The following is a 13,510-nucleotide window of genomic DNA, read 5'->3' as shown; positions in this document are numbered from 1 at the left end:
GAGCAGGGGCGTTGCTAGAGATTTTGGGCCCCATGAAAGCATATCATATTAGGCCCCCCAGTCCAAACCAATCCAGTTATTTTCATAATTTTTTAGGGCCCCTGTCAGTCAGGGGCCCTTGGAATCGTCCTAGCTTTCCTACCCCTTACGGCGCCCCTGGCTGTGAGTAAAAGCAAGACGAGAAAGCAGAGAATAAAAACCATCTTTTCTGAAGTAAAGCTCTGCGTGATACTTCCATAATATGGAGAACAGAGCTGAGATTGCTACATAATCAATATAATAAAGCCTATAAAATCACGTCTTAGCATTCCAATTAATTCCAAAATAATTACGGTAAAATCCCGTTATAGTGGACTCGCTTAATTATAACGGAATATCGTCTATAACGGACTAGGTCCGCTGGTCCCGGTCGTGCGCCTTTAAGAACATGCAGAAAAAGCATCGGATATAGCGGACTCGCATATAACGGAATTTTGCTTATAATGGACAAACAATTTGGTCCCCAGGGCCGCTTTTAGCTGTACTTCTGTTCGGCTATAACGGACATGCAGTTCCGTCTACAGGGTGTGTGGCGTGCCGGTGATATCCAGCGCAAATACGTACGTAGTCGGGATTATTAATAGTAACGCATCTGGTCAGGTAAAGTTGGATTACTACATGTACAATATAATAATCTATACCACAAGTGTGTCTGCTGAGGTGTGGCATGAGTAAATGGTGTCCTGTAGTTGTGTTCTGGACATACAGCAACTCTGGATATAACGGACTGTTTTGCCAGGTCCCTTGGAGTCCGTTATAACGGTATTTTACTGTAAAATAAAAGCGTACGCATATTGCAAAGGTGAAACATGAAATGCAATGACTGTAATTGAAAAAAAATCCGTTAAAATAATATGAACAGGAAGATATCTTTATATTTTTAGTCACTGTCTACTTTGAAAGTTTACTACTAAAATAGCAAAGACAACATACGGTTATTTGTGCAGAACATTTCACACGGATGTGATTTAAAGTATTTTACGGAGATCACATAATATTATACAGTAATAATGACAGGTAAAATCAACCCAGAAGGTTCGCCGTTGGCTATGGGGATTAAACCAACAACTCTCGCATTATAAGGCGACAACATAAACCACTGTACCACCATGCCACTGAACTAATCGTTTGTAACATTCCGTAATTTATGCATTTAGTCTGTCTGTAATTCATTGCCAAGCCAACTCCCTGGCTGTGTTTATGGTCACAGTATTGCCTTTTTAACGATTACATCTTTGTATTTTTCATACAGCTCCATCAGCAGCGTTTATTCTGCAGCGGAAAGAAACACCGCTCTCGTTTTACAGGCTTTCCGACTCATTTGGCCGATCTATCGTTCATCCATTTATTTGTTCTTAAATATCGCAGGTGTACGCACTAAGTGATACTGTGCAAGTCTGTCTTGAATAAACCTTGATTAATTAAAACTGAACTGCGTTCGTGGAACGACGTGAGGATAAGTTTAAAGATGGAGGTAGGTTGAGTCTGACTTTTTCGGGAAAGTCTGCCTTTTTTAAGCTACTTTCATGGAATTACCCCCCTGGATTTCTTGCTTAGCCAGATAACTTGTTGAATTTAAGGTACCCTGGTTTAAATGGACTTTATCGTCATCCGTTTACATTTGGTCCAGGCTACCTTAAATCTGACAAGTTATCTGGAGAAGCAAGAAATTCTGCTTCATGATACAGGCCTGTTGTGTGGCAGAGTTGATTATCCTGACTGGTAGACCAAAATCAGGAAGACCTACTGTAAGTGCATAAGAGTCTTCAAGCAGGAGCTAACTAATACAGGGTTATTTTGGACTACAAAAATATTACATAAGCCACGTCCTGAAGTGGCTCATCAACAAAGGTCAACTGAATACAAAGCAGAAAACTAACCTGGGGAAGTTAAGTAGTCATCAGTAAAGAAATGTGTCACAGGTGAATGCTGTTAGAAGCAAGGCACAGAGGAATGTAACTGAGGAGGAAAAGTGCAGGAATCTGTAGGGCTCAGTTTCCCTTCATTTAACATAACTCATGTTGATTCTGTGTTAGAGCGACTTCAATCACTCATATTTGTCCCGTAAAGACAGAAATACTGTACCAGTCAAAAGGTCAGACATGTCTACCCACAGAAAGGTTTATTTGAACTATTCTCTACAATTTAGAATGACGATTTTTTTTTTGCTTAGAATTGTGATTACAATTCTCTGTAAGAATTTTTTTTTCTCAAATTCAAATGTTTACTGCAAAAGGAAATACGACAAAACATGATTATGCCAAACATATGATTGATCTTGGATAGGCATATCAGCTTTTGATAACAGAAAGGAAATGCTTAAATAGCCATTCAGTTAGGATAACCAAGACAGCCATACCAAAGAATTTTTTCTTTAGTTGAAATTCCCTGGACTTCCAATCAATGCACCAGGTTCACTCTAGCCTATCTCCTTCTCTGGAATATTCACTTCATCTCGATGACCAACAGAAAGCGCTAAGCCAATACTGAGGCAGAGGAACAGTAATCAGTTCGGCGCTTACCTTTTGAATATGTAGGACCCATTCCCCAGCATGTATCTTAGGATCAGTGCTGCACACCCCCACTAAGGGTATCACACCCCCTTAAGCACTAGCACATAATAGAAAGAGTCAGACAATTGAGTGTGTAGCTTATCTCATTTAATTGGGATTTTCTCACAAAGGCAGCAAGAAGTGAATCTGAAGCTGATGCAGGAAAATGATATTACAAACTGGTTTCATAAAGAATATTAATAAAATAGTATTTATTGCAAGGATGTATCAGCATTCCTTAACTTACAAACAAATGATAGTAAAAAGGCCCAAGATATTTAGGAAAACATAAAACCCACATAAATTACGATGAACGATCACATAACTGAGAAGAACCAGTAAGTGTGTTCTCTTCCCAGAATGCCCCTCATTGCCCCTATATTCTCATTCCCAATTTTGTTTATTTTACACATGATTTCTTTAGTCAGTGTCTTGTTGAATGCAGTTTAGTTGAGCATAACAGTAGCTTTTCCCACTGACAGCTATGTGTACTGTACATATGCTATCTATTCTGCTATATGGAGCACATTCTGTGCTGATGCATGACTTAGTTTCATTACTAAAATAACTAACTGTGACAGGTTTACAAACTGAACCTTTATTATCTTGCCAACTAATATTCTCACTAGATGCCTCACATTTGATAGCTGCCAGTATTGACATTTTAAAGCAGTGCAGATGGTTATTCCAATGTTTTTTAAAATAAAAATATTAAATTATTATTATTATAGACAGTATATTTTCTATTAGTACCAATAAGTTATCAAAATGTAAAGCTTGGCTAATGCTGAGATGCTCATCTTTTTTGTCAGTAATGTTTAAAAACATTTTTTATCACCGATACAAAGGAAGAGACTCAGAATGGCCACAGCATTCATTTTCAGTTTCAGAAAAGGATACATTTTCAGCTTATTTTATTATTATATTAATAGCTATTTCCATCCCATGATTAGCCAGTAAGGCGTTGCTGACATTTGTTTCAGTCATGGGTGCAAACGGACATTATCTGGTGTCTGGTGGCTTTGGTGCTGCCGTGGCCGTTTCCACGCCATTCCCTCCCGCGCTTGCTCTCCTTCTGTGCTCAGTTTCAGGGATTCCACGTCACTGTATAGCACAGCGACTGCAGGAGGTGGTCAAGCAGCCTCCTTTTCAGTATGTTTTCAGCTTAAAGACCTTGGAAAGGGGTTCCCGGGCGCTGGAGTAGATGAGGTAGATGCCCTCGGCGGAGGTGAAGTACTCCCAGTCTCTGCACCCGATGGTTGGGAGGTGGTGGATGGGGACAAAGCCCTCATAGCCCTGCCATCTGGGGAGGAGTAAAGGTTGAAGTCCTGGTATAGGAGCACTAAGGCATTCTGATGGATCAGCCAGTGATTACTCACCCCTTACCTTATATTACCTATTACTGACCTACAGGACAATGCCTGCACTCTCGATGGTCAGCAGATCATCTATGAAGAAGCAGGCCTAGCAGCACACCAGTTACCACGACTCACTTCGAACCTTCATCATTACCTGTATATTACACTGTTCAAGGAGTAAGACGTTCCATCATAGGAATTGGCCACCACAAGAAACTTCTCATCTCCCAGTGTAAAGAATTCCCAGTCAAGCGCGCTGGTAAGAAACAAAAGCAGTCAGAGGGAAATTTCCTGCCTAACATGCTTATCTTGAAGTTCCTGCGACTCTCTCACCTGTAGGTGATGATGTCTTGAAACTTTAGGAAAGTCTTTGTCATCATGTCAAGCTCATAGATAGTGGAGTTGATGGCATATACACCTGGGCCTCTCTCATACAGCCTCTGGCTGTTGGCTACGGCCAGGAAGACCCTGCTTCCGATCCGGAACATCTCCCAGTCTGTTGCCCCAAAGGTCTGCACAGAGTAACAGCGAGGCAGAGAGACAGGCAGGTCGGAGTTGGCCGTGTGAATGTGTCTCCCTGCCGGTGGCAGGCTGAGAGAGGCTGAGCCACGGACCAGGCCCAGAGGCAGCTCATCGTGGTTCATAAATGTCAACACCGGGAAGAATGAGACTTCCATTAAATCAAACATTAAAAAAACTAGCTCTGCTGTTTTCCATATTGTTGCTTTTCAGAGCAGTTTCGCAGGTGTAAATGTTATGCAAGCCATCACACATTTTGAGGTAGAATCGAAATTACAGGGAATATGTGAGAGTGACTTCCTTCTTAATGAATAAGAATAATTAAGTGTACATGTGTCTGCAATTCATGTGACTCACACCAATCTGCATATGAAAAAGGCAGAGAACTTGTCTTTTTAATTTAAAAACTGAAAGATAGCCATGGAATTCCCCTTCCAGCAGAAGTACCTTGATGGCTGCTGTGGCTGGTGGGTTGCCTAGTGGAAAGTGATACGTACACAGGAAAAGCAATGAAACTTGCATTATTAATTATGGTTTTCACAATCCCACCAGCCGACTCATATTCACTCAACCTGCTATTTTTGGATTCCCTGATTCAAGCTCATGGTTGATCTGTCTTTGGAAGGTAGCCAAGTGCTGGAAGGTCTTCCTCTCCTGAGCACCTGCCCTTTCCTGCAATGGGCGTTAAGTGAGGCCTTCATGGGGTAGATTAAAGTGAGAGCCATCCAGGAAAACACCTGAGCAGGCCCGTCGCCCATTAAATGTGCACCTCCGCAGGAGCAAGATCGCGTTAGGGCTACAATGGTATCCGCAATAGCAACACTTTATAACTGCTGCACGTAAATGTTTAAAATGGATTTTACAATTGACAGGTGATAATTGATGAGAGCCTGCATTTTTGTACAATTAAGTAGCTGCTAAATGTCATCATTGTAAGACTGAGTATCTGTGCTTCATAATTTGAAACCACATAAAATGTTCCTGGAGGCACATTGCAGAGAGACCTAGACTTTGAAGAATGATTATCACCAGTAAAGAGGTCAAACCAATGACTGAATTAAAAATGTCTGCATCCAGAACGCCCTGCTTCTAGCTCCTAGTCAGGTCTGGGCACGACGGCTCAGGATCATCACCGCCTCATGCACTGTAGTGTATGCTTATTAAATTTCCCTTCCCCGTTTTGCAGGCAGGGAAATCCTGCACACCTGATGTCACACCTGACATTTGTCAAATTGATCTGAGGTGTCTAGTCTTCCTCACCCTGTGGCAATTTCTGTGGCAGGATGGATGTTTTGGGTACTTATTTTTTTATAGCATTCTATAACTCTATTTCAAAATATTGCTGCTAACCTTTTGTTTAGTTTCCAACCATTTTATAGCTTGTTGAATCACTCTGGGAAACAGGTGCAATTATAGGCGCACGCTGTATAACATCTCAGCATTCAGACTCTAAAGCTACAAATGAATGTATCAGCACAGTTCACTGTGTGTAATTTAGGGGGGGGGGGTTTAGGCACTGTTGGACAGCTGACACTGTAGTACTTTTCAGTTTTATGGATTTGCAAGTTGTTTAAAGTTAAAAATGGTAACCAAACAGTCATCAGTAAGACTCACTTTTATGTCCTGGAAGCGTTGAAACCTGCCACCCAACCAGATGTAGATGGTGGAGTCAATATGTGTGGTAACCCCATTGAAGGTATTAGCCACCACCAGGAAGTAGTACGGTCCCACAGTGAAAAACTCCCAGTCATAGGCCCCGGAGGTCTGTATGGTTTGATTGACTTCAAAGGCCTTGGTGCCAGGGTTCCACTTGTAGATGACGCTGTCAATATTATGGTTGTTGTCTCCTGCCAGGTAAAAAGGAATATCGCAATAAATGATCAACAACATGCTTACTTGAAATATCTACATCAGTGTTTCTCAACCCAGTCCTCAGGAATCCCCGGACAGTCCGTGTTTATGCTCCCTCCCAGCTGGGAGCAAAAAAGTGGACTGTCTGACTGGGAGGTGGTAGGGAGCAAAACCATGGACCGGCTGGGGGTCCTCAAGGACATGGTTGAGAAACACTAGTTTATGTGCATCAGCCTGATTGGGAGGCTTTGCCAGATCTTTGCTCTCTCTTCTCAGCCTTCTGCCTGGGTAGGCCAGGCCCCTGTTGGCTACGTTCCAGCTGTTGCAGGTGTATGTACAGTGGTGCTGGGACTCATTAGACCTCATAAAAAGTCCTCCTTTATATTTAGCTAAGCTTTGATCCTGCACAACGTCCCGCAGCTTCACAGGTAAAGAAGGAAGACACACGCATTGATGCAAAGAGATAAACAGAGTGGAAAATCAAAGGAAAGCGCCCTGTGTACAAATCTATCATCACAAACTAAAATTAACGGCACATCTCAAAAACACATTACTACGTTTAAATGTTTTTTTCCAGAAAGTCTCTCATACATAATTCTGCCAGGCTCTTGAGGCTCTCCCTGTAAATGGTGCTAAACATGTAACTGCCAGTTTTAGTTTCCTTCTTTTCAAAATATCAAAGTTTTATTTGTCATATACACATTTATAAAGTGGCAGGTAGTGTGAGACTCTGAGAATGAATTAGTAAGCACTTTTTATGTGTAAGTTGAGATACTGTACTAAGGTGGTACAGACGTTGGTGTGCCTTCACACTAAGCAAGGGTGGGGAACCTGATCCATGTGATCCAGTGGCTGGTGTAGGTGCAGGTTTTTGGGATGACTCCTCAATCAGCCAATGATGAAGAAGTGCAGTGCCTCGGACCCACTGTTATTGGCTGATGCAGAGGTCATCCCAAAAACCTGCACCCACACTGGCCCTCTTTGGAACGGGCTCCCCAGTGCTCCACTAAGGGGCCATTGTGCAGGGACCAGGCCAGTCGTGGTTATGTGAACGCTGGCTGAAGACCTGACTAGGTTGACATTGACATTATTTATATGCAGCTAAAAGACATGTGTCTGAATACCAAGCCCTGTAGCTAGCCCTAACTGGAATAAACTGGATAAACATGTGTTCCTGTACCTGCTCTGTGATTGGCCACAGCCAGGAAGGCCTCGCCTTGGATCTGGAAGGCCTCCCAGTCACGGGCACAGTGGGTTTCCAGTGTCTGGTAGTGCAGGAACCTCAGCTTGCGGGGGCTCCACTTGTAGATTGCAGACAGCTCCTGCCCCCCCTCACCATGTCCCCTGGAATCAGCCACTGCCAGGAACATCTAGGACAAGACAGAGGGTGAACGATAGTGACCAAGTTAGCTTAACTTAACTACCTTAAAATGTGTGTTTCTCATAGAATGTGACAGACATCCTCTTCCGTCAGGAAAAAGATCATGTGGCATCCAGGCCAGGTATCCTTGTGCTGTCAGGCTGTTGAACTCTGACTCTTCTTGAACAGTTCTGTGCCATATAACATAAGACCTCACTGTACTATTGATACTTTCAGTACCTGTGTACATACTATTGCAATTTTGCACACATACAATACTAATTAATAATGTACTGTCTATTGCATTATTTGTCTGCTTGCTGCTGCCCCGATACTCTTGGATCCTATATTGTGTACTACTGGGGATTAGGAACCAGGGGGATGGGTAGGAGTGTAGTACAGTGTAACACGGGTTTAAATGTAGTACAGTGTGACACAGGTGGGAGTGTAGTTCAGTGTAACACGGGTTTAAATGTAGTACAGTGTGACACAGGTGGGAGTGTAGTTCAGTGTAACACGGGTTTAAATGTAGTACAGTGTGACACAGGTGGGAGTGTAGTTCAGTGTAACACGGGTTTAAATGTAGTACAGTGTGACACAGGTGGGAGTGTAGTTCAGTGTAACATGGGTTTGAATGTAGTACAGTGTGACACAGGTGGGAGTGTAGTTCAGTGTAACATGGGTTTGAATGTAGTACAGTGTGACACAGGTGGGAGTGTAGTTCAGTGTAACATGGGTTTTAATGTAGTACAGTGTGACACAGGTGGGAGTGTAGTTCAGTGTAACATGGGTTTGAATGTAGTATAGTGTAACACAGGTGGGAGTGTAGTACAGTGTAATATTAAACAGCCCCCCCCCCCAAACGCAGACTATTACACTTAAATCATTAAGCTGTGACCCCCCAATATCAAACTCTCTCCTACGCCTTTGAATGTACATTTAACTGTTTGTTTTCTTCACTTTATACATTTGTACATTGTGTTTTCCTTTTTATTTATTTTTCTTATTATTTGTGGTCGAACCCTCTACCTCGATCTTATATCAGGCATCCAGAGAAACTGCAATTTCATTCTCATTACTTTGTGTTTTGCAGAATGGCAATAAATCTTAAAGATTTTGCAGATACACTATATGGGATTTTTAATATGTCTTCTAGTAGATGAAGTACAGGTTAGCTTCAGTCTTACCACTTATGATAATGTTATGTCTAATATGATGGACAGTGGTTAACATGTGGAGAGCCTTTAATTGCTGAAACAGCTGAAGATTGATAAGTATCCATTTTCTCCCCTGTTATAAGACTAGGGTACCACTTTATCTTAAATGAAGCAGACGTGGTAAATGAAAAAGCGCTAATATAATTATACCACTGCACACTCTTAAAAGGACCTGAACATTCTCCCATTCATGCTTCTATTCTGTAATTTTAATTAGTTGCACAAAGCAAAGACATGACGCACGGATCATAAATCATAAATGAAAAATAAAGACAAATTCATTTCTGCATATGATTTACGGCATCTTCAATGCGCGGTATCAGATGCCAGCACCCCACCCCAGCACCCCACATCAAAGGCCGAGCTGTCACTGCACACAGCAGCTGCAGCAGTGGATGCTGGTGAGATGTTGTCATCGCCTTGGACAACACTACACTGCACTGGTAAAGAACAATGCTGAAGCTGATCACATGATCACATATTAATCGGCACAGCAAGACAGTGATGTAATGAGGAAAGCTTTCTAGAATGGTGGCGTTTTGTGTCAATGAATTCATCTACCAGTGCTATTTCCTTGTCACCACCAAAACAAATCTCCAAAGACGTTATTGTAGAGCATTGTTTCTTAGCCCGGTAACTGGGGACCCCCAGGCGGTCCACGTTTTTGCTCCTGCCCAGCTCCCTGCCAGACAATCCACATTTTTGCTCCCTCAAAAACATGGACTGTCTCGGTATCCCCGAGGACTGGGTTAAGAAACACTGCCACAGAGGGACAGCAACTCTGCCTTCTAATTCATGCAATGGAACATGAACCAGTTTAAAAGAGACACAATAAAATTCACCATAATTACAGATACAACCTCACCGCCCACAAGCATTAATCCTGCTATCCTTGATGTACTACTTCCTCACCTTCTTGTCAACAGTAAAGTATTTCCAGGCCAAAGCTTCGGTGGTGCTGATGTTCTGGTAGGGCTCAAATCTCCCCCCATCCCACTTGTATATCACGGAACCATGCCTGGCTTCCCGATTGGCCATTGCTGCGAAAAGCCCTACGGACGGGATCTGGAACACCTCCACATCGAAAGTCTCCGAGTTGGTGTGCAGGTCTTGGTAATCCTCCACATAGTCCAGCCTCTGTTTTTCTGCATATAGAAAAGTTTTGCTGCCAGTAAGGAACATGCTATTCTTATGTGGCTCCCCATAAACCAACTACCAAATTATTCAACTTGTTTCAATCTGTATTTGACTAAAGTATGATCAATTAGTCAGGCGTGCTCCTGCTATAACTGTTAAGCATGCTGATTGCCTTCTAATGGTTAATTGTGTAGCACATTGACATTGGCGCTTAACATAGACAATCGTTTCTCATGCAGTAATGAAGGGTTCTCACTAGGTGTTAAATCTGAAACTAATAATCTCAATGTTTCAAGCGCAGTTTTGATATTAGCTCTGCTTTTAAGATGCTAAAGACATGGTTATGCAGTAGGGTGAAGGTGGAGATCTGGAGACACTCACCCCCGATCAGGGAAGTCCAGGCCTGGCCGTCACACAACAGAAGCCCCTTCCTTAGTGTGTCAAACCACAGCTGGCCCTGCTCCTGCTTGGAACAGGCTGGCTCAGTGCCCATTGTCACCCGCACCTCGGCCTCTATGGGAGGGGGGCAACAAGGCAATGCATGGGGTTCCCATTTCGTGTCTCACAATCTATAACAGATATTTAGGAACTGCTCAAAATTAACTATTCAGCTTGATTGTAAGCCTGGAAAAAACAACTATGTAATTTCTGCTAACATTTTAAATCTGACCTGGCTCTGTGTGGAACAGGTCTAACTCAAAGATAAGATGAAAACACACATCTTAAATGTGGCACTGTATCTCTTAGCACATGCTCACAGTGTGCAAAACATCCTAATTTCCACAACCAGTTATTCTCCGGTGTAAGGTAGCAGCAAGGAAAACAAAGCCATTAATCACTGTCATTGAGTTAGTGTAGAATTTCAGTCTTTCTCATACCACCACACCTTACAGTTTACACCTCAAATACAACATCCAATGACCTACAGATGATTAAAATCATGTCTGGTTGTTGATGCCATTGTCTTACCATATGGGTACGACAAAACTTCATTTCCATGGGGTTTGATGGGTAGGTCCAATAAGACTCGAGGGATGGAAAGGACAGCAAGACTGGGCTCTAATGAGGGACAGACCCGTGAGGTAGCATCAGTTCCAGGCAACAGGACCAGCTGTCGCAGCAACCCCTATGGATCAGAACATCATAATGTGCCTGGTCAGAGACTACCAGCGGAACTCTAGCTGAAACATCCACTAGAACGCACACAAATGTCTTACTGAGAAGAAGCCTTTCCATCGCCTTCGACTGCCAATGTAAAACCTGGATCCTTTAATGTTGAGAGCCACAGGAAATGGCCTTTCATGGACACTGCATTTGAGAAAAGCATCACCATCTTACTTAAATCACTTTTTGTTTTCTTTGGCATGGTATATTACCAATACAACATTTCCATTGAATAATATATTTGATAATTATTTCAAATTCAATGACAATGATGAGACATAGAAAAGATTACCAGCACCTGCATCGATCTAATCTGGAACCTAAAACCTAGTTTGGAACTAGCAAATGTAGGTGATCTGCGGATGGAGGTAGCTGGTCCTGTTCGAAGGGGCTTGAGCCTCTCAGAACGTCGCCCTGCTGGAACTCACATCTCCAGTGGCATGCCGCAGTCCAGGCTCAGGGTGAAGTGATGTCCAGTCACGGCCAGCACCAGCGTGTGCCAGTGGTTGTCCACCAGCTTCACGGCCCTGAGGGTAACATACTCCTTGCCCGTGGGACCCAGGAAAAGCAGATGGAGCTTCTCCTGAGAAAACCGTAGGCCCAAAAGCAGCTGAGCTGAGTTGTCCTCCACCAGAGTAAAGATATACTCGTTCTTCTGGAAGCAAGGACAAATAGCAACGCTGAATGTACAATACCACCGGAAGTGTGGTCAAAAACAGAAGATGATGCCTCCCCCCTGTCTTACCTTGTTAGCCAAGTGTGACACCTTGAGTGTGACCACAATAGAAAACTCCTCTGGGAAGAAGTCACAGTTGACGAAGAGTTGTGAGGCAGGGAAGCTGATGTCTCCCTTGGTCCCAGACAGCTGGAGGCCTCGAGCCCCCTTGTGTTGAACCATGTGCACTCCAGGGAAAGCTTGGCCATGGCCTGGAAGCGCCCTGCTCAGAAGGTCAAGTGGAACCAGATCTGCAACATCCAAGGAAAGTCTGTCACATACAGAATCATTATGGTAGGGTTAGGTAACCACAATGGACAACCAAACCTTATTAGTATCCAGGGTTAGCATTGCATTGTGCAATACACACTGTATAGTCTCAGAGCAGCATCTCGCACAAATCAACCAATCTCAGTAATGTGTTTATAGTGTCGACTGATGTTGTAATCATTAGTGCTACAGTGGAAGATCAAACAGATCAAACAGTTTCGTTATTTATAGAAACTAACCAAAGAATTTTGTTATTTCAGGGTCTGAAATATGTAGAGAAGACAAATGTGTGAGGATGGCAGATGGCTGATTTGGTACTAGTCGATTTAACAAAGAAATCTGACATCTGTCACAGAAGATTGACGCACTATTAAACTTTTCAAGAGAGGAAGGTAAGAGTCTATCTGCTGTGTCTATTTTAGTCAACTGCTAATAATTATCCTGATGGGAATACTTTATCTAATCTGAAAATGTAAATGTACTACTACGCAAAGTGGAAGGAACAAAGAGGATCTGAGGAGATAATCACTTTCCACAGACGTGGCACAGCAGTAGACCCATACATCTCCATCAGATTCGTTTGATAGGACTCACAGGAAGGCACATTTCAATGCTTCAGGGTCCATTTCTATTCATCCGTTCATCCATCCATCTATCCATTTACCCATCGATCCATTTAAAGTAGCGTGTTACCCTTTTACAATCAAGCTGAATCAAGGATAGCCAGATTTATTTTAAGTAAATCCTTTAGTGTTATTTACCTTTGGCTTTTAATACACGTCAAATAAGTAAATAAAGGTACATACTGAAATTCATGACAGTGGCAGCAGTCAGAAACAGATAAGAAAATAATTGTTGTTTGAGGAGGAACAGGATGGGAAATTTATTTCTGGCTATGAGCCTGGTGCTGTTTTTGATTTAATTGGATGGAATCCAATAAGCAATAGTGCCGTCTATTTCTTCTCACTACTAGCAGTACTTATTATGTAGTACATCATTTAAATGTCATCACTGTAAATGTCACAACTTACTGTCATTTTGTGAGAATGTAGCCTTCATGTAACTCACAGTCACACAAACATGTATTCCTCAGTCAACATGACCACGATTGTTTTGAGTTTTGTTTGGTGCTGTGATGCTTCAAGTGGTACTTCTGTCATACGGCGAGAGGGCATGTTCAAAGCAGAGCTTGTGTAACAGTTTCAGAAACACCCACTGCACATTACTGAGGAACCGCAAAGAACCACTCAAGTGTCTCAGCTTTAAAAGTCGACTTTTTGTTTTGTTTTACGGCAGCGTGTCACTGAGGGTAGTCATGGTGGGGGGGG

The 13,510-nt window shown here is 42.6% G+C and overlaps 1 protein-coding gene across 2 annotated transcripts in view; it reads right to left on the bottom strand.

The window, feature by feature from the left end:
* Positions 1 to 2,694: 2,694 nt before the first annotated feature.
* Positions 2,695 to 13,510, bottom strand: part of LOC111840719 (thrombospondin-type laminin G domain and EAR repeat-containing protein) — a 31,275-nt gene continuing 20,459 nt past the window's right edge. For both annotated transcript variants that reach the window (XM_023805853.1, XM_023805852.1), the window contains 11 exons: positions 11,943 to 12,163; positions 11,626 to 11,852; positions 11,251 to 11,341; positions 11,003 to 11,159; positions 10,415 to 10,546; positions 9,809 to 10,041; positions 7,500 to 7,689; positions 6,083 to 6,315; positions 4,283 to 4,461; positions 4,104 to 4,205; positions 2,695 to 3,894 (listed from right to left, as the gene is read on the bottom strand). In XM_023805853.1, coding sequence (XP_023661621.1) covers positions 3,741 to 3,894; positions 4,104 to 4,205; positions 4,283 to 4,461; positions 6,083 to 6,315; positions 7,500 to 7,689; positions 9,809 to 10,041; positions 10,415 to 10,546; positions 11,003 to 11,159; positions 11,251 to 11,341; positions 11,626 to 11,852; positions 11,943 to 12,163 — 1,919 coding nt within the window. In that variant the 3' untranslated portion in view covers positions 2,695 to 3,740. The remainder of the gene's footprint in view (positions 3,895 to 4,103; positions 4,206 to 4,282; positions 4,462 to 6,082; positions 6,316 to 7,499; positions 7,690 to 9,808; positions 10,042 to 10,414; positions 10,547 to 11,002; positions 11,160 to 11,250; positions 11,342 to 11,625; positions 11,853 to 11,942; positions 12,164 to 13,510) is intronic.

The sequence above is a fragment of the Paramormyrops kingsleyae genome, chromosome 1 (genome assembly GCF_048594095.1).
Source record: "Paramormyrops kingsleyae isolate MSU_618 chromosome 1, PKINGS_0.4, whole genome shotgun sequence".
In the NCBI taxonomy this organism is placed as follows: Eukaryota; Metazoa; Chordata; class Actinopteri; order Osteoglossiformes; family Mormyridae; genus Paramormyrops; species Paramormyrops kingsleyae.
Note: the sequence above shows the minus strand (reverse complement) of the source record. Positions and strands in the feature narration are given on the sequence as shown.